Below are 23,287 nucleotides of genomic sequence, written 5' to 3' on the forward strand. Positions count from 1 at the left end.
TTTTTTTTATTATATATTAATAATACCTTTAAAATCATTTTATTTAAAAAAAAATTCAATTTCTACCCATCTCAAATTAAGACGTTCTAAGTAGATATTAATTTATAAGCAAGTCATAAATTTAACAATTATCATGTATAAAAAGAAAAAAATTGTTAAGAATTTTAATTGTATTTTGAGTTTTTATATATATATATATATATATATATATATATATATTTTTTTTTTTTATAATTTTGCTACATTTCTTAATTAAAAAAATAATATTTATATTATTGTTAGCTAATATGGATTTTGTTCATGCTATTCATTTAAATCATGAGATTTTTAATGAGATTTAAAACATTAAATATTAGAAATGACGTCACTAATCCTAGATACTTTGTTTCATAAGTAAAAAGTCATAAATTTGAATATTATGTTTGTGCATGCCCATACTAGTAAGTATAAATACTATTTTATTATACATGGGCTTCACTTAAACCATGTACTTTGTCTTTGTCTTCCAAACATATACATGAAAATAAACATAGTAATGAATACAAAAATTCATTTGTTTCTTGTTGCTCATTTTAATTATATTTTAGTCTTTTATTTATTTATTTATTTATTTATTTATTGTTTTGCTATATTTATTCATTGAAAAAATATAGTTTAGATTATTTGTTAGCTGGTGATCAGGATTTGTTTGTTCCTCCACTTAAATAATGATATTTTTAGTGAAAATGAAAATTAATCTACTTATTTTTTTTAAAGTAAAATGTGTAAGTTTAAGAAAATTATTATGAAATATAGTGCATGTAGCTAAGTACATAGAGCAAGTCATAAATTTGATTTTATTTGACTCATATTAATATATTTTTACATGTTAAAAATGAAAAATGATTTACCCAGTTTCCTTATACAATACCTTTATATAGCATTTACTTGATTTGAAAAAAAAGAAAAAATATATCTTGAAAAAAGTGAAAAATATTTTCTTTTTCTTATTAAAAATATAGTATCTTTTGTCTTAAAACCGCACGCATAAAAATAACCCATGACAACAAATAAAAATGTTTAGAATTGTTTCTCATCTACTTTTGTTCATATTTTACATATATTTTTTTGTTAATTTAAAGTTTTGCTAAATTTATTCAATGACTTTTTTTTAATATATTATTTGCTCATAAGTATGCATTTTGTCTAATTTATATATTTTTTTTATTATATTATGTTTTTTTTATATAGAATTCATGACTTCCACTTAAATTATAATAATTTTAATTAGGAAAATGTATAAATATAAGAAATCTAACTTAATAGTTAGCAAAATAGCTTAGTGTAAAAAGCATTTGATTTCTATACAGGAAGTCATAGATTTAACTATATATTGCGTGTTTGACAATTTTGTTTTTTTATAATGTAAAAGTTCCAAAATACAAAGTCATAGCTTCAAGCTTTCAACCATTATTTTTTTTTATCATTCCGGTTATTTATTTAAACCATACTAATTATAATGAGAATCCAATCCAATCCAACTTAATTTTTTTTTTTTTATAATTTTTAAACTATTATAAGTTTAAGAAAGTTAACTCTAAATATAGTGATTGAATTTAGCATTTTAATTTTTTTAAGAAAAATATCTTAGACGTTATCTATATTTTGTGTATTAGATTTATTTTAACAACACTTAGCTCCTGGAACTTAGTGAATAGAGCATCTTTTCCTAAATAGAAAGTCATAGGTTTGACTCCTATTAAGCGCGTTTGACAACTTTGATTTTTTTTGTTTTAAAATAAATATGATTTTTTTTCCAAAATACAAAACCATAGCTTATCATTATTTTTATAATACATGCTCTCCAATTAAACCATATCAATTATAATGCGAATCCAATCCAACTTAGGATTTTTTTTACAGTTTTTTAATTATTGTAAATTTAAGAAAATAATTAATCCTAAATATTGTTTCTCTATATTTTGTGAATTAGATTTGTTTACCAACAACTAGCGCTTGTAACTCAATGGATAGAACGTCGGTTTCCTAAGTCATAGGTTTGACCCCTATTGGGAATCAAAATTAACTTTGCACTTTTTACAGTTTTTTAATTATTCAAAATTTAAGAAAGAAGTTAACCCTAAATGTAGTTAATTGAAATGAGCATCCTAAGAAAAATATCTTAGATCTTATCTATAATTTGTGCATTAGATTTATTTACCAACAATTAGCACTCGTAGCTCAATTGATAAAAGTCTGTTTCTTAAGTAGAAAGTCATATGTTTGACTCCTATCTAGCGCGTTTGACAACTTTATTTTTTATTTTTTTTAAAATGTGATTTTTTCCAAAATACAAAACCATAGTTTACCATTATTTTTACTCTCAACTTAAATCATATCAATTATAATGCGAATCCAATTCAACTTTGGAATGTTTACAATTTTTTAATTATTGTAAATTTAAGAAAATAATTAACCCTAAATGTAGTTAATTGAATTGAGTGTTTTTAATTTACTAAGAAAAACATTTTAAATATTCTCTATATTTTGTGCATTAGATTTGTTTCCCAACACTTAGTGCCTGTAGCTTAGTGGATAGAGCGTCCGCTTCTTAAACAAAAAGTCATAGGTTTGACTACTATTTGGTGCGTTTAAAAATTTTGATTCTTTAAATTTAAAAAAAAAAATGTGTATTTTTTTTCAAAATACAAAACCATAGCTTCAACCATTTTTTTTACCATCCTTGCTCTCAATTTAAACCTACTAATGGGAATTTAAATAAACTTTGGACTTCTTACAGTTTTTTAATTATTGTAAATTTAAGAAAAAATCTAACCTAGACGTAGTTAATTAAATTAGATGTAGTTAATTAAATTGATCGTCTATCCTAAGAAAAATATCTTAGACGTTCTCTATTTTTGTGTATTAGATTTTTTTTACTAACACTTAGCGCATGTAGCTCAGTGGATAGAGCGTCTTTTTCTTAAGTAGAAAGTCATAGGTTTGATTCCTATCTAGCTCGTTTGGCAACTTTAAATTTTTATTTGTTTTAAAAAAATGTGATTTTTTTTCCAAAATACAAAACTATAGCTTACCATTAATTTTAGAATTCATGCTCTACACTTAACCATATCAATTATAATGCGAATCCCATCTAACTTTTTACAGTTTTTTAATTATTATAAATTTAAGAAAATAATTAACCCTAAATGTAGTTAATTGAATTGAGCGTTTTTTTTTAGAAAAATATCTTAGATGTTCTCTATATTATGTTCATTAGATTTGTTTACGATTAATTAGCGCCTGTAGCTCAGTGGATAGAGCGTCTGTTTTCTAAGCAGAAAGTCATAGGTTCGACCCCTATCTGGCACGTCTGACAATTTTAAATTTTTTTTTTGTTATAATGTGAATTCAATCAAACTTTGGACTAAGATGTTTTCTATATTTTGTGCATTAGATTAACTTTAAATGCAGTTAATTGAAATGAGCGATTTTTACTAAGAAAAATATCTTAGATGTTTTCTATATTTTGTGTATTAGATCTTACCTTGAAAAGCAGGGTCACCTTACATTCTTGAATCGATAACCATCTTTCTCCGTCCTTCGGGACCAACAAGGGGAAGTACATGAATATTCACATATTGTTCATTGATTACGTCTTTCTACCTGATCTTAGACCCTGCCTCACCTTCCGTGGACGAACTTTGCGAAAGAACCCTTAGTTTTCGGGGCATTGAATTCTCACCAATGTTTTCATTACTCAAACTGACATTCTCACTTTCGCTTCGTCTACCAATGCTCACATGAGTGCTTCCCACTAAGGTAGAACGCTCCCCTACCAATGTATTTTTACATCCCACAGTTTTGATAGATCGCTTAGCTCTGTTCATCTTCGGCACATGAGCGTGCCCTGCCTCACCTTCCGTGGACGAACCTTGCGGAAGAATCCTTAGTTTTCGGGGCATTGGATTCTCACCAATGTTTGCATTACTCAAACTAACATTCTCACTTTCGCTTCGTCTACCAGTGCTCACACGAGTGCTTCCCACTAAGGTAGAACGCTCCCCTACCAATGTATTTTTACATCCCACAATTTTGGTAGATCGCTTAGCTCTGTTCATCTTCGGCACATGAGCGCTCAATTAGTGATCTATTACGCACTCTTTCAAGGATGGCTACTTCTAGGAAAACCTTCTAGATGTCTCTACATCCCTACCTCCTTTATCAATGAGCGGTCATTTATGGGCCTTAACCGGTGATTCGAGATATTTCCCTCTCGATGATGAAGTTTATCCCCCACCGTCTCATTGACTGACCTTGACCCCTTTTAGTTTGAGGTCATATATAGTATTTAGAGTTTTCCTCGATTTAGTACCGCTCTTGCGACCCACACCGAAACAATGCTTTACCCCTAGATGTCCAATAAACTACTACGCCTCAATGTATATTGGGGAGAACCAACTAGCTCTAAGTTCGAGTGACATTTTACCCTTAAGCACAAACTCATTTGCTGATTTTTCATCATAGTCGGTTCGAACCTCCACTTAGTTTCACCCAAGATTCATCATAGTCATGGATAGATCACCTAGGTACGAGTCTATAAGTAGTGACAATTGCAATAGTGACAATTGTCGTATTGTAACCCCGGGAATCCCGCAGTAGTGCGTGTGGTCGACATATGGCATGCGAGCCTAAAGTGGCTTGAGATTCGATGGTTTTAATCTTAATTTGCATGTTGGACATCTTTTTAAAATAAAACATTATTTTTAAAAGATTTGGATAGTACCTGGTAGTTTTTAAAATTAATTATGTAAAAATAATTAATTTTATTCAAATTTTAATAATCTCGGGATTTCTATAATCAAATGTCGATTTGATTTTTTTATGAAATTCGATTTAAATTAATTAAACATAATTAATTTAAGAAAAAATATTTATTTGAAGACATAGTCGCTAATTAATTTTAAAAAATCAATAAAAAAGTGTACGTGTATAAATGTATTTTATACTAGAGTTTTGTTTGGTTCGAAGTTTGGTGATACTTGGAAATGACTTTCACGCTATGTCCTTTATACTTATTTTAAAAACGGTCTCTACTTATAAATTTCCTTTTTGAAAATAAGTTGTATAATTTTTGAGTTTTAACTAATTATTCTTCTGGTCCTAGTCATACTTATTAGTTTTAGCGTTATTTAAAATAATTAAACAACAATATTTAAATGCTGGTACCTATTATAGATGATAACTAGGGTGGAAATACCTGAAGAATATCAGTCATTTTTAAAGACATTAGGGTTTAGAAATAAACACCAAACGAGTCTTTGTTGAAATATTTTTGTGGAAATATCCCAAAAATACTTAAATGCATTTTCTAATTTTTAGGGATTTTTAGAAAATGATTTGGAGTCCCAAAATTACAAAAATAATTTTGGATTTTTAAAAGTGGAACCAAACAAGCCTTAGGACCGTAGTCCTAAGGCTGGGTTCGTTTTTGTCGGTCGGGGTCAGGAGACCCTCAATCTAGGCTCGGGAGCTCTCAATTTGAGTACTGGAGTCTCTCAGTCGAGGTACTAGGGACTCTCCGTCCTTAACTTATCTTACAAGTCTAAGTATAAAAGCCTATCGGTCTTGGACTAGTATAAGGCTAAGTTTCTCGGTCAAGGTGTATAAACCTCTCGATCCGGGGCTAGCTCTAGGTTAAGTTTCTTGGTCTTAATCTTGGGAGCTCTTGGTCCCGGGTCTGGGATTCTTGGTCCCAGGGTTAGACCTCTTAGTCCTAGATCTTGGAAGTCTCGGTCCTGGACTCAAGCCTCTTAGTCCTATGAGTCTTGGTCCCAAGTTTGGATTTTTCGGTCGTGAGTCATATGAGTCTCGATCCTAGGTCAGACCTCTCGGTCCTAGGTCTGAACATTATCGGTCCTAGGTCAAACCTCTCAGTCCTAGGTGAGAATCTTCGATCAGATTTCTCGGTCTTAGCTCAAGAACACTAATCCTAAATCTTAGTTCTAACTCAAGAACATCGGTCATAGGTCTTGGATATAGGTTATTTTTCTCAATTCTTGGTCTCGTTCTGAACTGAGGATCCTTGGTCGGATCTCTTGGTCCTAGGCTAAGAGCCTTGGTCCTCAAGAACACCAAAGGTTCATTTTTAAATTAGTTTTTCTTAGCTCTAATGTTTTGATCTAAGAGCTTGGGTAGTTTCACAAAGCTCTTAGGAACATTTTATCATAATCTTAAGGTATGGATCGACCTGGATGATGATCAATTTGTTCAAAATAGTTTGTGATAAAAAATCGGGTTTTTATTTTAAAGTTGTTTTGAAGTGAAATGAGTTATCCAATAGCTTCCTTATATCACATATACTTGATTGGTACCAAAATAAGAACACTGACTATTCGTTTTGACCAATTCAAGAATTCACAATTTTTATTTATTTAATTTTTTTTTGATTTTGATCAAATATAATCGGGATGGATCAAACATGATTCAAATAGTTTCTCAACATGTTTACAATAATGTTGGGAATTTTTCTAGGTTGTGATTCAATCGAATTAACCCAAGAACAAAAACCCGTTTTTTTTAAAATTCAAATTTGGGTTTTGTTATTTAGATCGATTGATCGGTTCTATCCTGTCTAGATAATTTATAAATTATATAGGAGTAAATTCTCAACCATAAAACATCATAAACATCAAACATACAAGCTTATGCAATTTAAAATATAAAAAATTCAATTTCAAATGTAAATATGAGTTAGAGGTTGATTGGAACCTTACCAAGGATTAGAAAATACTCCTTGATCATTAGGGAAGCTTTCTAGATGCTCAGATCCAAGCTTTAAGGCCTTAAACATAAAATTCGAAAATTCCGAAACTTTGAAGCTTTAATGGCAAATTTTGATTTTCTTCGATTTAAGGGTTGTGTGTTGGTTCCTTAGCTTCGGAATGACTTGAGGGGGCTATTTATACTCATCCTAAGTTGGTTGGGAAAGCCAAGTGGGAGAATTAGTAAAAATCCATTAATCACTTTTGATTGTTCTTGGCTTGTAGTAGTCGGAATAGGCAGTGACGAGGCCTACAGTTGTAAGGAGAACGATCACCATCGTAGGGTGATCATTCAGGGCTTTGAATGAGTTGATTTGGTGGACCAACGAGGGAGTTCCAAAAAATCAACATGGATCTTCAAGTCTATCCACACGGCGTCACAGTGAGGAAGACGATCAGAGCAAAAAACAGTGTCGTTTTGGTGGCGTCCTGGCATTCCGTCTTGACGTTGTGTCATTTGAGCGATTCGTTAGCGTTCTAGTTGTTGTTAACAACTGTCTCTTGATCTGCTATGACCCGGGCGCGTGACTCCTCAACTACAACGGGCTACGCGGAAGCGCCTGAAGCATTGGGATGATAGTCCAATACTGATCAACGCACGCGGTTTCTACTACAATTCTTTCTTCTGTTTTTGGCTACACCCGATTACAGATTTATTTTTATTTTAGGGTTTGTTTGAAATTGATTTTTATTTCACATTTTTGGTTTTAATTTTAATCTTTTCAAATACACAAAATATTAAAATAAATGTGACAAATATTTTACCTTTTTTTTTTTTTTTTTATATTTTAAGAATTTAAATAAATAATTCTCTTTAGATTAAATGGATACAACAATTCATCAAAATTATTTATTTTGTCCTTTAATATTTTGAGATAATATGTGTACAACATTTTTCCCAAATAATTTTTTTTATTTTGACCTTAACTCTTAATTGATTTATTAATTAACACAATAATTAATCATAATTAATTGTTTTAAATAGGTTTTTGGTCATGCAGTTAATTATTTTGATCTTATTTATTTAAAATTAATTCAAAATAATTATTTTAATATTATAAATTAGAATGTAGATTTTTCATGCTTACACCTATGAAGACTCTCTTTCGCTACGGCTCCGGTGGGTTCCCTTAACCAAGCCACTACCAATGTTCTTTACAAACACCTAGAGTGCTTGTTGCTCAATAGGTAGAGCGGCTGTTTCCTAAGCATAAAGTCATTGGTTTGATCTTTAACTAGCGTGTTTGACAACTTTAATTTTTTGCGTTTTAAAAAATATGTGATTTTTTTTTTCAAAATACAAAACTATAGCTTACCTTTATTTTGACAATCCATGCTCTCCACTTAAACCATGTCAATTATAACAATTATAATGTGAATTCAATCAAACTTTGAACTTTTTACAGTTTTTTAATTATTGTAAGTTAAAGAAAAAAGTTAAGCCTAAATGTAGTTAATTGAATTGAGCATTTTTTTCATAATAAAAATATTTTAGATTTTCTTTATATTTGGTGCATTAGATTTCTTGATTATCACTTAGCGCCTGTAGCTCAGTGGATAGAGCGTCTGTTTCCTAAGCAGAAGGTCATAGGTTCGACCCCTATCTGGCGCGTTTAACAACTTTCATGCTCTCCACATAAAGCATGTCAATTATAATGCGAATTCAATCCAACTTTGGATTTTTTACTATTTTTTTATATACCCTAAATGAAGTTAATTGAATTTAGCATTTTTTCTTAAGAAAATTATCTTAGATGATCTCTATATTTTGTGCATTAAATTTTTTTACAATCTCTTAGCGCCTATAGCTCAGTTGGTAGAGCGAATATTTTCTTAAGCAGAAAAGTCATAGGTTACCCTTATTTAGAGCGTTTGATAACCTTGATTCCTTGTGTTTTAAAAAATATGTGATTTTTTCCAAAATACAAAACCATAGCTTAACATTATTTTTAATGATGCTCTCCACCTAAACCATGTCAATTATAATGTGAATCTAATCAAACTTTGGACTTTTTACAGGTTTTTTTATATATGATAAGTTTATGAAAAAAGTTAATCCTAAATGTAGTTAATTGAATTGAACACTTTTTCTTAAGAAAATTATTGTAGATGTTTCTATATTTTGTGCATTAGATTTCTTTACAAACTCTTAGCGCCTATAGCTCAATGGGTAGAGCGTATGTTTCATAAGCAGAAAGTCGTATGTTCGACCCTTATTTGACGCATTTGACAACTTTGATTCTTTGTGTTTTAAAAAAAATGTATTTTTTTTTTCCAAAATACAAAACCATAACTTACCATTATTTTTACAATCTCTACTCTCCACTTAAATCATGTCAATTATAATGCGTATCCAATTAAATTTTGAATTTTTACAATTTTTTAATTAATCTAAGTTTAAGAAAATAGTTAAGCCTAAATTTAGTTAATTGAATGGAGCGTTTTTTCCTAAGAAAAAAAATCTTAGATGGTCTATATATGCAGTGCATTATATTTCTTACCACCACTTAGCGCAAGTAGCTAAGTGGATAAAGCGTTTTGTTTCCTAAGTAGATAATCATATGTTTGACTCAGACGCATTTGACAAATCGTTTTTTTCTAAAAAAAAAATATCTTTGATATTCTCTATATGGTGTGCATTATATGTTTTTATCACCCCTTGAGCTTGTAGAACAGTGGTTAGAGTTTCTATTTTCTAAACAAAAAGCCTTGACTCTTTCTAGTTCTGGCGTGTTTGTTAACTTTTATTCTGACATTCTGACATGTCGATTATAATGAGAATACAAAATAATTTTGAACTTTTTTTTATCATTTTTTTAATGATTGTAAATTTAATAGTTAACTTTAAATGTAGTTAATTGAATTTAATTGAGTTTTTTTTTTTTAATATCTTAAATGTTCTCTATATGGTATGCAACAGATTATTAACTTTTAAAAAAAAAAAATATTATTAGCTAGTTATTATGGATTTTGTTGTACTCTATTTTGCATGTATTAATATTTATTTTATAATTTATACTCTTCATTTAAATTATATTTTATTTTAATGAGAATGGAACATTAGATATCTTATTATTTTTTAAATAAATTGAATAAGTTTAAAAAAGTCAACATCAAATAAGTTTAGTTTGGTTTATTGCTTTTGATTTTTTATTTCACGACAAGAATGAATCAATTCAAATTATTTTTTAGTTGAAACTTAGAAAAAATGTTCAATTGATGTTCATTTCCAAACATTTCAATTTGTATGTTGAGTCTTTTGTTATTTTATATTTATTTGTTGAAAACAAATAATATTTTAAAGGAAAAAAATTAATTTAATCGTATGTATTTATATTATATATATAAAATATTAATAATTTTTTTATGTTGATATGTATTATTAAAAAACGATTCATTCAAACTTTCGTTATAGGTTTATAATTAGGGGTATTAACCGACTGATTAACTAGTTAAACGGTTTCGGTTAAAATTGGTTTTGTCTTTTATTTTACCAACCGATTAACCGGCCGTTAATGGTATCGGTTTTATCGGTTGTGCTTCTACCGATTTTGGTCGGTTCCGGTCGGTTAACTGGGTTTAATTAGAAACTGATAATTCAATTTTTTAAATTAAGTAATAAATTAATGAAATAATTTTTTTTTTTAAAATTATTGTTTGCACTCTCATATTATACTATTCTCTATCATTTCTTGTCTCTATTATAATATATTATATTATTATAATATATTTTATTGATATATTTATAAATATGTTATAATATATGATTTTATTGTAACAATATAATATATTTTAATAGCTATTTTTTAACTTTTTATATATTCAATAAGGAAATTCAAATTCATTATTTCGATTAGTCTTTGACCAACAAGTATAGGCGAATATGATTAATCTCATTCACAACCAATAGAAAATGAAGTGAAATCGATAAGTTATAATAAAGTAATGGTTATTAAATTATTTCAGTTTGTTTTTAATTTATTTTTGTAAAATTTTATATAAATTATAATATTTTTTAAAAATAATTTTATAAAAATTCTAATTTAAAAATAAAAAGAATTTATAAATTATTAAATATTATTTATAATATATCTATTATTTATAAAATAACTAGTACAAATTATAAAATATATAATTAAATTATTACCGATTTACCGGTTAAACCGTTAAAAAAATAGGTAAACAGAAAACGAACTGTTTAACCGGTAAAAAATCGGTTGACCGGAAGAACTGTTTAACCGGTAAAAAATCGGTTGACCGGAACTACTAGAACCGATTAACTATCCGTTATGTTGGGTTACTAATTTTTTGGTTTTTTTTCAGTAACCCTATTTATAATATATCATCTATTCTCTCCTTTATTAATCTTTAAAATTCGATTAATCTCTTAATTAAATTTGCTTATAATATTTATTATTATTTTTAATATGAATAAATTTATATTCCATATAAAAATATTTAATATATTATTTTTTAAATTTAAATATTATTTAATTCAATATTATAAAATATTTTGATAAATTATTAATAATCAATTGGTTTATAACCTATTATAATTCAATAAAAAAATGTCACATTAATTATTAAATGTAAATTTATTTTATTGTTTTTTTCTTATTAAAATAAATTAGGTGTAAATTATATAATTTAAAATATTATAGTTAACTATACATTATTAAATATCATGACTATAATGTTAAGTGTTTTAATAAAAAAAAATTTCATTGTCATTCATTTATTTCATTCATATTAAGATTTAAGATACCCAAGTTATATAATATATAATATATAATATATAATATTACTTTACATTCATTTTTAATAAAAGATGAGTTGAACATGAGTGATTGGAGAAAAAAAGATGAAAGAAATGCGATGGGTATTTAAGAGAAATGAAGAAAAAATTTACACACCTAACTTTAATAGTTGAAAGATTAAATAAACTAATTTTAAATATAAACTTCTAATAGTTTATACTTCTTGAGATTTTTTTTTTTAAATGAGACACTTGTTTATATATATTGCATTTAAATAAAAATCTCAAACATTTTTTTTTAAATCTCACTATTTGAGATTTCTTAGGGTTAAAATTATATAAAAAAAATTTCACAAATTTCAAAAGTTGGTAGTTAAAACTATAATTGGATGAAATTTGGTAATTAAATTAATAATAATTTATTTATTTATTTATATAATATAATAATAAATTAACAATATTTAAAATCGTTTACACTAAATTTTGTTTTAATTTTTATAATTTTAATACTAAAGAGTTTTAATTTATTCAAGTAAGAGAGTTTCAAATTTGATCATTCGACCATTAGTGCAAAAGTTGTACATCCTATAATGATAGTTTAATTAGGGTCGGGTAACAGTTAGACCCATAAAAAAACCCGTAACAGCCTCCGGGTTTTATTGTCAATTCTCGACTGGTTATATCCAAATAAATAGATTTATGTTACTAATTTGCGTGAATTTCCACCGTTGGTGTCATTCCCAACTTTGTTCAGAAAAGTAAGAGAAGAACACTCCTCATCAACAATGGAGAGCACTCTCTTCCTATCGGCCAATCGTCTCTTACCCTTACATAAAAGTAAGCACTTTTTTTCTCTCAATTCTCATACTTCTTATCCCTATACTTAGTTTAGAGAAATGGGTTTTGTAAATTGAGAGGTCTTTAATGATTCTTCAACCAGATAGAACACTGGGTAGTCCTCAGATCTCCTTTAGTGGTGGGAATTTGGGATTTAGCAGGAATAATTCTGAGATAAGAAGAATCCATCTCGACCGCAAAGGAATTGCATTTGTTGCTTCAGCGGTTACTTGCTCTACTTTTATATGATTTTGTATCTTACAGTGTATAAATCCCTTTGTGTCCTTGATAACTAAGCTTTTCAATTCTATGGCAGCTTGGAAGTAGAAATGCCAAGAGAGGAACTGTTGTTGTTCCCGACCCAGATTACCGTATTCCAGTTGTCCTGCTTGGTGTGTGTTCTTTATAAGTTTGTTTCAGTTTTCTTTTTTGAAATCCAGTCCACCATTAGAGAATTATTAGAACACTCTTTTACATGGATGCAGGTTTAGCTGGTGGTCTGGTATACACAGACAATTTGTTACCAGCAGCCCCTGCCGGTCTTCTTGGACTACTCTTACTGTTTCAGGTGAATGAATCATATGATTGATTCATCATGTCTTTCTTTGTGTTTTCTTGGCTAACATGTTTCTTCCAGACAACAAGAGTGAGGTTTGTCTTTGACCAAGAAGCCCTGGTTTGTCCCTTCAATCTACTACTACTAAACTGTATAGAATCAATCAATTGTTGGGTAATTAATTAATGGTTTTTCTGTTTCAGGAAGTAAAAGTTGGCAATGAACTTGAGGAATCGGGTGAAAATGTTTTCGTGGGAGGGAAAAACCGATGGAAGTGAGTTACAGAAACATCAACATGATTATCCTTAGCCAAAAATTGGCAATTCTGTTTTTGTTGTGTTAATAGTTTGTGACAGGTATTCATCATTTGTGAATTGGGAGCTTTGGTGGCCGAATTTCCCAATCCTTGTCTACTTTAAGGAGGCTCAGACGAAGCCCGAGGGTCAAGTCCACTTCTTTCCTGTGATATTTGTAAGTTTTAATGATTAGAAAGCAAAGTTTTGTTTATTTACAAACTAAACTGATCTTTAAGGCCTTGGTTTTGAGTAGAATGGGAAGCAGCTTTATGATGCTATGGTGGAGCGATGCGGCCCTTCAAAGACCAGCGGCCCCAACTGATCCTCAAGCTAATTAGATACAATATTTGAAATATCATAAGGAAATCCTTAATTAATTTCTGAATTTTAGAAGTTCAACATATACCCTTCTTGTAAATGTGATCTTATATCAATTCACCATTGAATGAAATTTGTTGTGTTCTTCATATATGAATGATTACATTGCTGAGATTACAGTTTTTCTTTTAAGAAATAGATGAAGAATATTTGGTGTAAAAGTTTTTTCAACAACTTAACTTCATTTCATTAAAATTCTCAATGAGAAAAAACTTAATGAGTTCATGAATTAATGCAAACAAATATTTGCCTTAATTTTAAGTGACATAAATAACAACAATGAATAACGGAATAAAGCAAACACTAATCACATGAAAATTAAACTATTTTTAAATACTAGTGATTTTCTCATCAATAATGCTCAATTTTTGACAAATCAACAAGTTTCCTTCACAAGTAGGAATTTGCTCGAATAAATGAGTTTCTATAAAAAAAAAAAAATGATATCTCTCTAAACTTGTTCAATATCATTTCGAACTCTAGAAAAAGTTAATGTATTAGGTTTCATCCAAATGTGATCAATAATATTGACAAAGAAACACTTAAAACATTTGAAGATAAATACCCTTTGTCTGGATGAGAGGCAACATTTTTAATATTAATCCATTCTTTTGGAAAATTAAAAAGACCAATTAGTGAAAAACTTATTTCAAAGTAAAGAAGGAAATGGACAGTCTCCAAGAATCCTCATTTCCCGTACATAAAAAGACAACTTGAATCAGAAATATTCTGAAATGAAATGACTATGATTCCCACTAATCTACTTCTAATTTTGTTCAACCATAATCTATCTTTATAATATTTATAAAACAGTTTCTCGAATTGAAAATATAAAACTCGAGTTCAAATTACAAAATCGAGAAAGTATCTTTACCCTTTTAGAACCCTAATCCTAACAACTCCATGCATACTATTGAATTAATATCAATACAATCTAAAAAGGTTGAATTAAGATTTATTAGTTGTTTTGAGTTTTGACCCTATTAATTAATTAATATGAAATTGAGAATTTGGAATTATTAATTAACTATTATATACTTTTATAAGTATATATATATATATATATTAATGGAGAATAATATTTAATGAAAAGACACCAAAAAGGAGGAAGAGGAGATCAAAACGCTCAAACCCATCATAATAAACACAGATCAGAAAACAGGGTTACGATCTGAATTATAATCGGTAATATTTTCTACTTCGCCGGAGAAGACGACGACAATGGGGAAGGGCGGCGCATTGAGCGAAGGAGTCCTGAAGAAGATAATGCTATCCTATTTCTATGTTGCGATCTGGATCTTCCTAAGTTTCACGGTCATCGTCTACAACAAGTACATTCTCGATCGCAAAATGTACGATTGGCCATTTCCCATCTCTCTCACCATGATCCACATGGCATTCTGTTCCTCCCTCGCATTCCTCCTCGTCCGTGTCTTCAAGATCGTTGAACCAGTCTCCATGTCTCGCGACATGTACCTCAAATCCGTCGTTCCTATAGGCGCTCTGTATTCCCTAAGTCTCTGGTTCTCCAATTCCGCTTACATTTATCTTTCCGTTTCGTTTATTCAGATGCTCAAGGCATTAATGCCAGTAGCAGTTTATTCAATCGGAGTCATGCTGAAGAAAGATCAGTTCAAATCAGATACAATGATGAACATGGTTTCAATCTCTGTCGGTGTTGCTATTGCTGCATATGGGGAGGCTAAATTCGACGGCTTGGGTGTATCCCTTCAACTTGGTGCAGTGGCGTTTGAGGCGACTCGATTAGTTATGATCCAAATTCTATTGGCATCAAAGGGTATTACGTTGAATCCAATCACTTCTTTGTATTATGTTGCTCCTTGTTGTTTGTTTTTTCTGTCTGTTCCTTGGATGGTTGTGGAGTTGCCTTTATTGAAGAAGACTTCTAGTTTCCACTTTGATCTTGTTATATTTGGAACCAATTCGTTTTGTGCATTTGCTTTGAACCTGGCTGTGTTTTTATTGGTGGGGAAGACGTCTGCATTGACGATGAATGTGGCTGGAGTTGTTAAGGACTGGCTGCTGATTGCATTCTCGTGGTCGGTAATAATGGATACTGTCACGCCTGTGAATTTGATTGGGTATGGACTCGCCTTCTTGGGAGTAGCTTACTATAACCATGCGAAACTTCAGACGCTCCAGGCGAAGGAGGCACAAAAGAAGGCTGAATTGCTTGATAAGGAAGCCGCAAAGTTGTTGGAGGAAGGTGAACATGGAGATAATGCTGCTTCGCAGAATTGATTCGATAGACATATATATATTTACATATAGAGGAAGCAGAAGAAGAGAGAACATTGTTCATTGCTTACATTAGTGGTGAATGTTCATTTCCATACTTGGTTGAAAAGAAAGTAAGCTTCATTTACAGTTCCATTCCATGAAAGGTAGCCTTTTAATATGACAGAGTTATTATACATACAATTAATGGTTATGGATTTTAATGTTCCATTGAATCAATCTTTCTTTTTTTCTTTACATTTCTTTCTTCCACAATGTCTAGATCATATTCTTTGCTACTTTAGCCTCGTTTCATTGCTAGTAAATTAACTTGTTGTAACAGTTTGATCAGAGGAGGCTCATTAGATTAATAATAACCTTTAATCTCTACGGAAATTAGAGTGTTTAATTGTGTGTTAAACTTTGTTAATGGCTATGCAATTTAAATACATATTACACAATAATTCTATACACTAGTAGAGACTCATGACTTATTGGTAGAGCACATCGGTTCAGGGTCATGGTTTGAGTCGAATCATTTTCAAAAAATAAAGATAACAGTTTATTATCATAAGCCTTTTAATGACGTTAACATAACCGTCGTTAAAAGTCATATTTGAACAACTAAACCTTGGTTGATACCTTTGTCTCTTTAATATTATAATTTTAATTTGGAATATTTGTTCCCATAACGACGTGAATACTTACCGTTATTAAAGGTGTACTTAGGGAGATAAAACCAATCGACTTCTTCTCCCTTCTTTCGATCGTGTCCAAAAGTTGTTGATCTCCTCCTCTAACCTAGGTAAGTTTCATGGTTTAGTTTAATTCATTGCTTGTTTGGTTATAAAAACTTTGTTGTAACACATTGATATAAAAAAAGTACTTGTATTTTTTTTGATTTCTCTAAAATTTCATTAAACGAGGGCATTTCAAGTGAGGTCTACGCCCCATAGAAACTGTCTATCTGAGACTGAGACTGTCCCTTGGTTCGTAGGTCCTAGCACAAAAAGTAGTGTTTTCATTTGTAAATAATGACTCATTAGTTGAAATAAATGAAAAGTTTAATATGTTATTTATAAGAGTATATGATATTGAATTTAATATGTTATTTAAGAATATATGATGTCGAATGCTTACATTCTAATATTCAAATGGTTGGAAATTAACACTTTTGACAAATTATAAAATGGTAAATTTAGTATCTGTCCATTTTCTAGAAATATGAATTACTTCCAAACTAACATAACAGTCGAATTTTGAATGCAAAAATGACATATAGTAAAATTTGTTAGAAACAATTTTTATATTATAAGTTTTTGTATTTGAGTTCATCTTCAAGTTTGAATCAAGCAATTTAAGAAACCTCATAGACTCTAAAAACAGCATTACATAATCTATCAAACTCTTAAAAGATTTAATTTTCAAATAAGCTGAAGAATGCAACTTTGAATGGAAAAATGTTTTCTAGTAAAATCTGTAAGTAACAACTCTCGTCTTTGGAATTTTCATTTGAACTATATTGAGGTTTGAGTCAAAATTGCACAAATCTTGAAAATTACAATTTTAGAATTTGTCAAATCTCTTGAAATATAAATAACTTCCAAATAAATTTAACAATGGAGTTTTAAATCCAAAATGATTTTTTTATTAAAATTCATTAAGAACAACTTTAGTGTTTTGAGTTTCAACATTTGAATTCATCACGAGGCTCGAGTTGATCAATTTTAGATATTGCATATATCGAATTTTCTACATGTATGCGTGATTTGAAGTCTTTACCAAAGGTAATATTATAAAGTAGTCATTAACTCATTACATATTTACCGTTGTTAATGCTCAAATTGTAATAAGAACTTAGTTTTTAAGTATAGTTAATTGTTAGCGACAATCTTACTACATATAGTCTTTTTTATCTACGGTTTCTCAATTAATAAATCAAATACTAGTTTAACAATGTCAATCTTCTCCTTTGATTCCATTTCCTGAAATTCACACTAGGAATTTAGCACTGCATTTGAAATCATTTCACAATCACATAATTTATAATGCTAATTTCTCTACAACCAATACACGTTTTAGGATTATTAGCGATATTACAGTCAATTTCTTCCTAAACTAATTTATGGTAACTTATGTTTTGGCTCATGCTTGACACTGTTTTTACAATTTGTTTCATCGTGATTAAAGTGATTTTTTCAATGAAATAATGAAAATTGTTTTACATTTAGAAAAATAAATAAAGAGAGTAAGTAGTTAGTGGTGGCCAATGAGGGGCAATGGACATGTCTTCATATAATTTCGACCAATTCACATGCCATTATTCTTCCTCACAACAAACAAACCAACAAAAAGTGAAAAGATTGTAATGTTAGTATTATTAGATGGATTGGTCATGTGCTAACCTAACCATTAAACGTTACATCCTCAACAAAGTGCCCTATTTAATCCTTACCCACACTCCACTATCAATACAAATATAATGGCCCATAATAATGCAATTGCTTGGCCTATAATGAAACGTTATTTCGTCTCCATCTTCATATTATTCTTCTTCATCGGTTGATTTATTCGACTCACAAAAGTAGATTTGTCGGCAACACACAATCATTTCTTGCGAGAATATGAAAACTATAGTTTAATAAAAATACTATTTCTCTAGGTAGTCGAGTCTAGGTCACTTAGATGATGAAACGAGTTTTTCAATAAATGAGTTAATTAAAATCATTTTGTTCAATTAATTCAAATCATTTATAATTATTCGGCAAAAAAAAAAGAAAAAAGAAGTAGTATATAATTAATATCGATAGCAAAGTTTAATAAAGTTTATACTTTTAAATGATTTGCAAGTTCAAATTTATTTATTCCAACTGTTTTCTAAGTAAATTAAGTTGATAGATGTGAAAAAAGTAATAAAAGTACATTTTAAAAATAAATAAATTAGGAATACATCAGTAGTTGGGTTGTTCGGGGGTTCATTGAACTTGGACGGTTTCATGTTATATTGCTATAATAGGCCCTTGTATTTATAATATATAATGTAATAACCATTTTTTTGGAATAAGATCATATCATGAAAAAAAGATGTCTACAAAAATGTCAACTCACAGAAGGAAAGGAAGGGGAGTCAAAGAGCACAAACAAGTAGTACAATGGGAAAACAATCTTACAACATAATGTATTAATTAAATTCTCAATAATATAACCATGAGGAGCAAGTTATTTATAAATATAAGTTAATGTATGTGAGAAGATTAAAACAAACTTTCTTGACATGAAAAATGAACTTTCTTATCGTAAAACTATCTCATATCTCAATAAGTATATATATATTGAAAAACTCGTAAATATAGTGTCAAAAATGATGTGATCACAACACAGGATTGGACATGAAAATTTCCGCTCTATATATAATTATTTAAGATATTACTCACATTATTCAAACTTCACAACTAAATAATAATAACAAAACCTTTGCTGCATTTTAAAAAGTTGTCAATGGTGGTCTATTAACCACCATCGTTTAAATATTGTAATCCTTTCCCGGAAGAGTTTGCCGACACTTAATATAGCGTCGCAAGAAGAAGGGTCGGTAAATAAATATGTTAGCGAACACTTAATTAAGCACCGTCAAATGTATACCTTTACCAAATGTTTTGAGCCTATTATTTTTTCCAGAAATTCTATTTTTAATATTCTTTTAGCGTTATTTTTAACTTATTTATTTAATAAAATATGCAAAAAAACTATGTTTTCTCTACTCTAGGAAAAAGTCTCTTAATCTAATTTGTAATAAATTCAAGAAAAAATATTAGTCTTATAACAAATTGTTGATAAATACACTATATATCTTTAGGTATACACATTTAATCCCTTGAACAAATGTTTCATAACCAAATTAATTAAATTGTCTATGTATGACATGTGCATGTGTATTAATTAATTAAATATTATAACTACCAACTACTTTATTAAATGCATCAATGTGCTAGGAAGTACATCACCGACAATAGAGGGATAAAATCAAATGTTCTTTGCAAATTAATTGAGGTATTTAAGTTTTTTTTAAAAGACTCGTTAGTCTTTATTAAAAATAAATCTTTAAAGGGTGTGTTTGATAACCTGAAATTGTTGGAATTGACATTGGAATTGGAGGATCCAATTCCAATTTTTATGTTTGTTAAATATTTTAATATTAGAAATTGGAATTGAAATTGGAATTGGAATTATTATTCCAATGGAATTCAATATAGTGTAATTTGAGAGTTTTGAATTCCAATTTTTTTAGGTCGGAATTGTAATTTCAAATTAACACGTTTTTGACATGTTTAACACGTTTTCACACATTAAACACGTTTAACACGTCTTTATGTTTTTGACACGTTTAACACGTTTTTGGCACGTTTAACGCGTTTTTGGCACGTTTAACACATTTTTGACAAATCTAACACGTTTTTCACGTCCTTGACACATTTAACACGTTTAACACATTTTTGACACTTTTAACACGTCTTTCATATTTTGCACGTTTAACATGTTTTTAATACGTTTTTGACACGTTTAACATGTTTTCACGTTTTTGACACACTTAACACGTTTTTAACACGTTTATTATGTTTTTGGCATGTTTAACACGTTTTTGACATGTTTAACACGTTTTTGACACGTTTAACATGTTTACCACATTTTTGACACGTTTAACACATTTTTCACGTTTTGGCACGTTTAACAAGTTTTTCACATATTTGGCTCGTTTACATGTTTTTGACACATTTTCATGTTTAAAACGTTATTAACACATTAAACACGTTTAACACGTTGTTGACACGTTTTACATGTTTTTTTACGTTTTTGACACGTTTGACACATTTTAAACACATTTAACACGTTTTTTACGTTTTGGCACGTTTAACAAGTTTTTCACTTATTTGGCATGTTGACACATTTTTGATACGTTTAACATATTTTAAAATTTTTGACACGTTTAACACGTTTTTAACACATTAAACACGTTTATCATGTTTTTTGGCACGTTAAACACATTTTTGACACGTTTAACATGTTTTCACGTTTTTTGCACGTTTAACACGTTTTGGTATGTTTGAAACATTTTTGGCACGTTTAACACGTATGATAAACTTTGGCACATTTACCACATTTTGAAATGTTTAATACATTTTGGCCTATTTATAACACACTTGTGACATGTTTAAAATGTGTTAAACATGCCAAAAACGTGAAAAACGTGTTAAACGTGCCAAAAATGTGTTAAACTTGTCAAAATATGTGAAACGTATCAAAAACGTGTTAAACATGTTAAAAAGTGTTAAACGTGCTAAAAATGTGTAAAACGTGCCAAAACATGTAAAAAACATGTTAAACGTGTTAAACATGTCAAAAATGTGTTAAACGTGAAAAACGTGTTAATCTTATCAAAACGTGTGAAAAATATGTTAAACGTTTTAAAAATATCAAAAACATGTTAAACGTGAAAAACGTGCCAAAACGTGAAAAATATGTCAAAAATATGTAAAACGTGTTAAACATGCCAAAAACATGTTTAACGTGCAAAAAAACGTGAAAAACATGTTAAACGTGTGAAAAACGTGTTAAACATGTCAAAAACGTGTCAAAAACATGAAAAACGTGTTAAACTTGTCAAAACTTGTGAAAAACATGTCAAACGTATTAAAATTGTCAAAAATGTGTTAAATATACCAAAAACGTGAAAAACATGTTAAACGTGTGAAAATGTGTTTTAAGTGTGAAGCGTGTTAAACATGTCAAAAATGTGTTTAAACGTGCCAAAAACGTGTTAAACATGTCAAAAATGTGTTAAACGTGTTAAACATGTCAAAACGTGTTAAAATGTCAAAAACGTATTAAACGTGACAAAAACGTGAAAACATATTTAAGAAGTTAACATTTTGAACTGATATTTTATTTTATAAACATAGAAATTGAAATTGAATTACAATTCTATCATTTTCCCAAACTTAGGAATTGGAATTGAATTACAACTCTATAATGTTTCCAAACATAGGAATTGAATTGTAATTCAATGCCAATTCTCATGGAATTGGAATTAGAATTCCAATGCCAATGCCAATTCCAATTCCAATTCCCCCTCATCAAACACACCTTAAGTGTTTTTATAATAAAATTAAAGTATTTAAATTCACTAAGTGTACGCCAAAAATTGCCCATTAATGAGAAAAGTTTTCGATACTCGATAGTCGCGCCATATAACTCACATTCCTCTTGAGTCTCGAGTGAGACAAAGAACCAAAATGGTAGGCTTGACTAAAGTGTATTTAAAAACGTTGATTTAGACACTCTTTAACTTTTTAGAGCTGCCACTTAATTTACTTTTCGAAAAAATAGGAAAGAAAAATAGTTTGCGTGCTCAAACGCGTTTTAGATATTCTATTTTGGTTATGTGCATGGTTACACGTAAAAAAAAAACCAATGTTATGTCTCATGTACCCGTCAAACAACATTATCTATTTTAAACTTTTGGCCATTTAAAATAATATTATTTTATACCTTATTTATTTATCCAATCCTAGAACATGCAACTAAGGGTAAATCTAAACCTCAACATGTGTCTAGTTTTATATCATTCTGTTCTAAGGACATGCGTCTATGTCATGAGTCATAAATTTAAAAGTAAATAAATAATTTGCCAGTACCTTGAGACGAGTAGCGGAGGCTTGAGAAACAAAGATACCCGTTTTACAATAGTATCAAACCATAAGAAAATACATTTTACAACATGATCAACCCAACAAGATGTCTTCCTAACTATCCGAAAGCAGGAACAACCCGTTCTTTGTTTGAGCTCTCCATTTTGGATATTCTTTTCCTGATTTTTTCTCTATCGAGAGCCACCCAGTCATCTCTCTCAATCTCCACTCCTTTATTCTTCATGGCCTCTCCTTTATAATCTACCCTTTCAAAGCAGCCTAGTCATTTGATTTGGTAAATCAAAGATTATTTTGTCATTTTTGGAAAGAGGATCCTGAGAGTTATGATAGGAAGCATCAAGAGAGAAAAAAAGCAGGCGAAGACGAAAGGGGAAAATGGTGCGCTTTCCGCATGTTACTTGCGTCTATGTGTTTTCCAGATCACGAGTTCTTCAGTGATCATTTGATTGTTGGTGAGCATCGTGCTTCTGTCCGGAGGATCGTCGCCTATATTCCTCTCATCTAGACTCTGTCCCAAATTTGAGATGAGAAAAGAAGTTATTCACCTGAGAAGATGAATATAACCTAAGAATTTGAGAGAAGAGAGAAGAACAAAGAGCTACTGCTCATTCATTTCATAACTTCTTATGCAAGATATTCTTATGAGTTATATAACAATCCTCTTAGAGAATACTACAATGAACAAAATAACTATATAAGATAGTTCAAGGACTAAA

At 29.5% G+C, this 23,287-nt stretch overlaps 2 protein-coding genes and 2 non-coding genes across 4 annotated transcripts; all 4 read left to right on the forward strand.

Annotated features, from left to right (window-relative positions):
* The first annotated feature begins 3,278 nt into the window (after positions 1–3,278).
* Positions 3,279–3,351, forward strand: TRNAR-UCU. Its single transcript has one exon. It is a non-coding gene; the product is annotated as a tRNA-Arg (tRNA).
* A 4,991-nt stretch (positions 3,352–8,342) lies between these two features.
* On the forward strand, positions 8,343–8,415 carry TRNAR-CCU. Its single transcript has one exon. It is a non-coding gene; the product is annotated as a tRNA-Arg (tRNA).
* A 3,865-nt stretch (positions 8,416–12,280) lies between these two features.
* Positions 12,281–13,718, forward strand: LOC124927073. Its single transcript, XM_047467417.1, has 8 exons — positions 12,281–12,396; positions 12,500–12,621; positions 12,713–12,788; positions 12,882–12,964; positions 13,034–13,072; positions 13,156–13,226; positions 13,309–13,423; positions 13,502–13,718. Exons 1-8 carry the CDS (start codon positions 12,345–12,347, stop codon positions 13,568–13,570), a joined length of 627 nt encoding a protein of 208 aa, XP_047323373.1. The 5' UTR covers positions 12,281–12,344; the 3' UTR covers positions 13,571–13,718.
* A 1,025-nt stretch (positions 13,719–14,743) lies between these two features.
* Positions 14,744–16,155, forward strand: LOC124927292 (probable sugar phosphate/phosphate translocator At5g25400). Its single transcript, XM_047467685.1, has one exon. The coding sequence runs from the start codon at positions 14,848–14,850 to the stop codon at positions 15,886–15,888; it is 1,041 nt and encodes a 346-aa protein (XP_047323641.1). The 5' UTR covers positions 14,744–14,847; the 3' UTR covers positions 15,889–16,155.
* Positions 16,156–23,287: the final 7,132 nt, after the last annotated feature.

This window comes from Impatiens glandulifera, chromosome 2 (genome assembly GCF_907164915.1).
Source record: "Impatiens glandulifera chromosome 2, dImpGla2.1, whole genome shotgun sequence".
Classification (NCBI taxonomy): domain Eukaryota; kingdom Viridiplantae; phylum Streptophyta; class Magnoliopsida; order Ericales; family Balsaminaceae; genus Impatiens; species Impatiens glandulifera.

Excerpts from the sequence above, each read along its gene's own strand:
- LOC124927073 (XM_047467417.1), top strand. The coding sequence starts at position 12,345 with ATGGAGAGCACTCTCTTCCTATCGGCCAATCGTCTCTTACCCTTACAT. Across the intron at positions 12,965-13,033 it reads GACTACTCTTACTGTTTCAG|ACAACAAGAGTGAGGTTTGT; the intron begins GTGAATGAATCA and ends TGTTTCTTCCAG. Across the intron at positions 13,073-13,155 it reads TCTTTGACCAAGAAGCCCTG|GAAGTAAAAGTTGGCAATGA; the intron begins GTTTGTCCCTTC and ends TTTCTGTTTCAG.
- LOC124927292 (XM_047467685.1), top strand. The coding sequence starts at position 14,848 with ATGGGGAAGGGCGGCGCATTGAGCGAAGGAGTCCTGAAGAAGATAATG.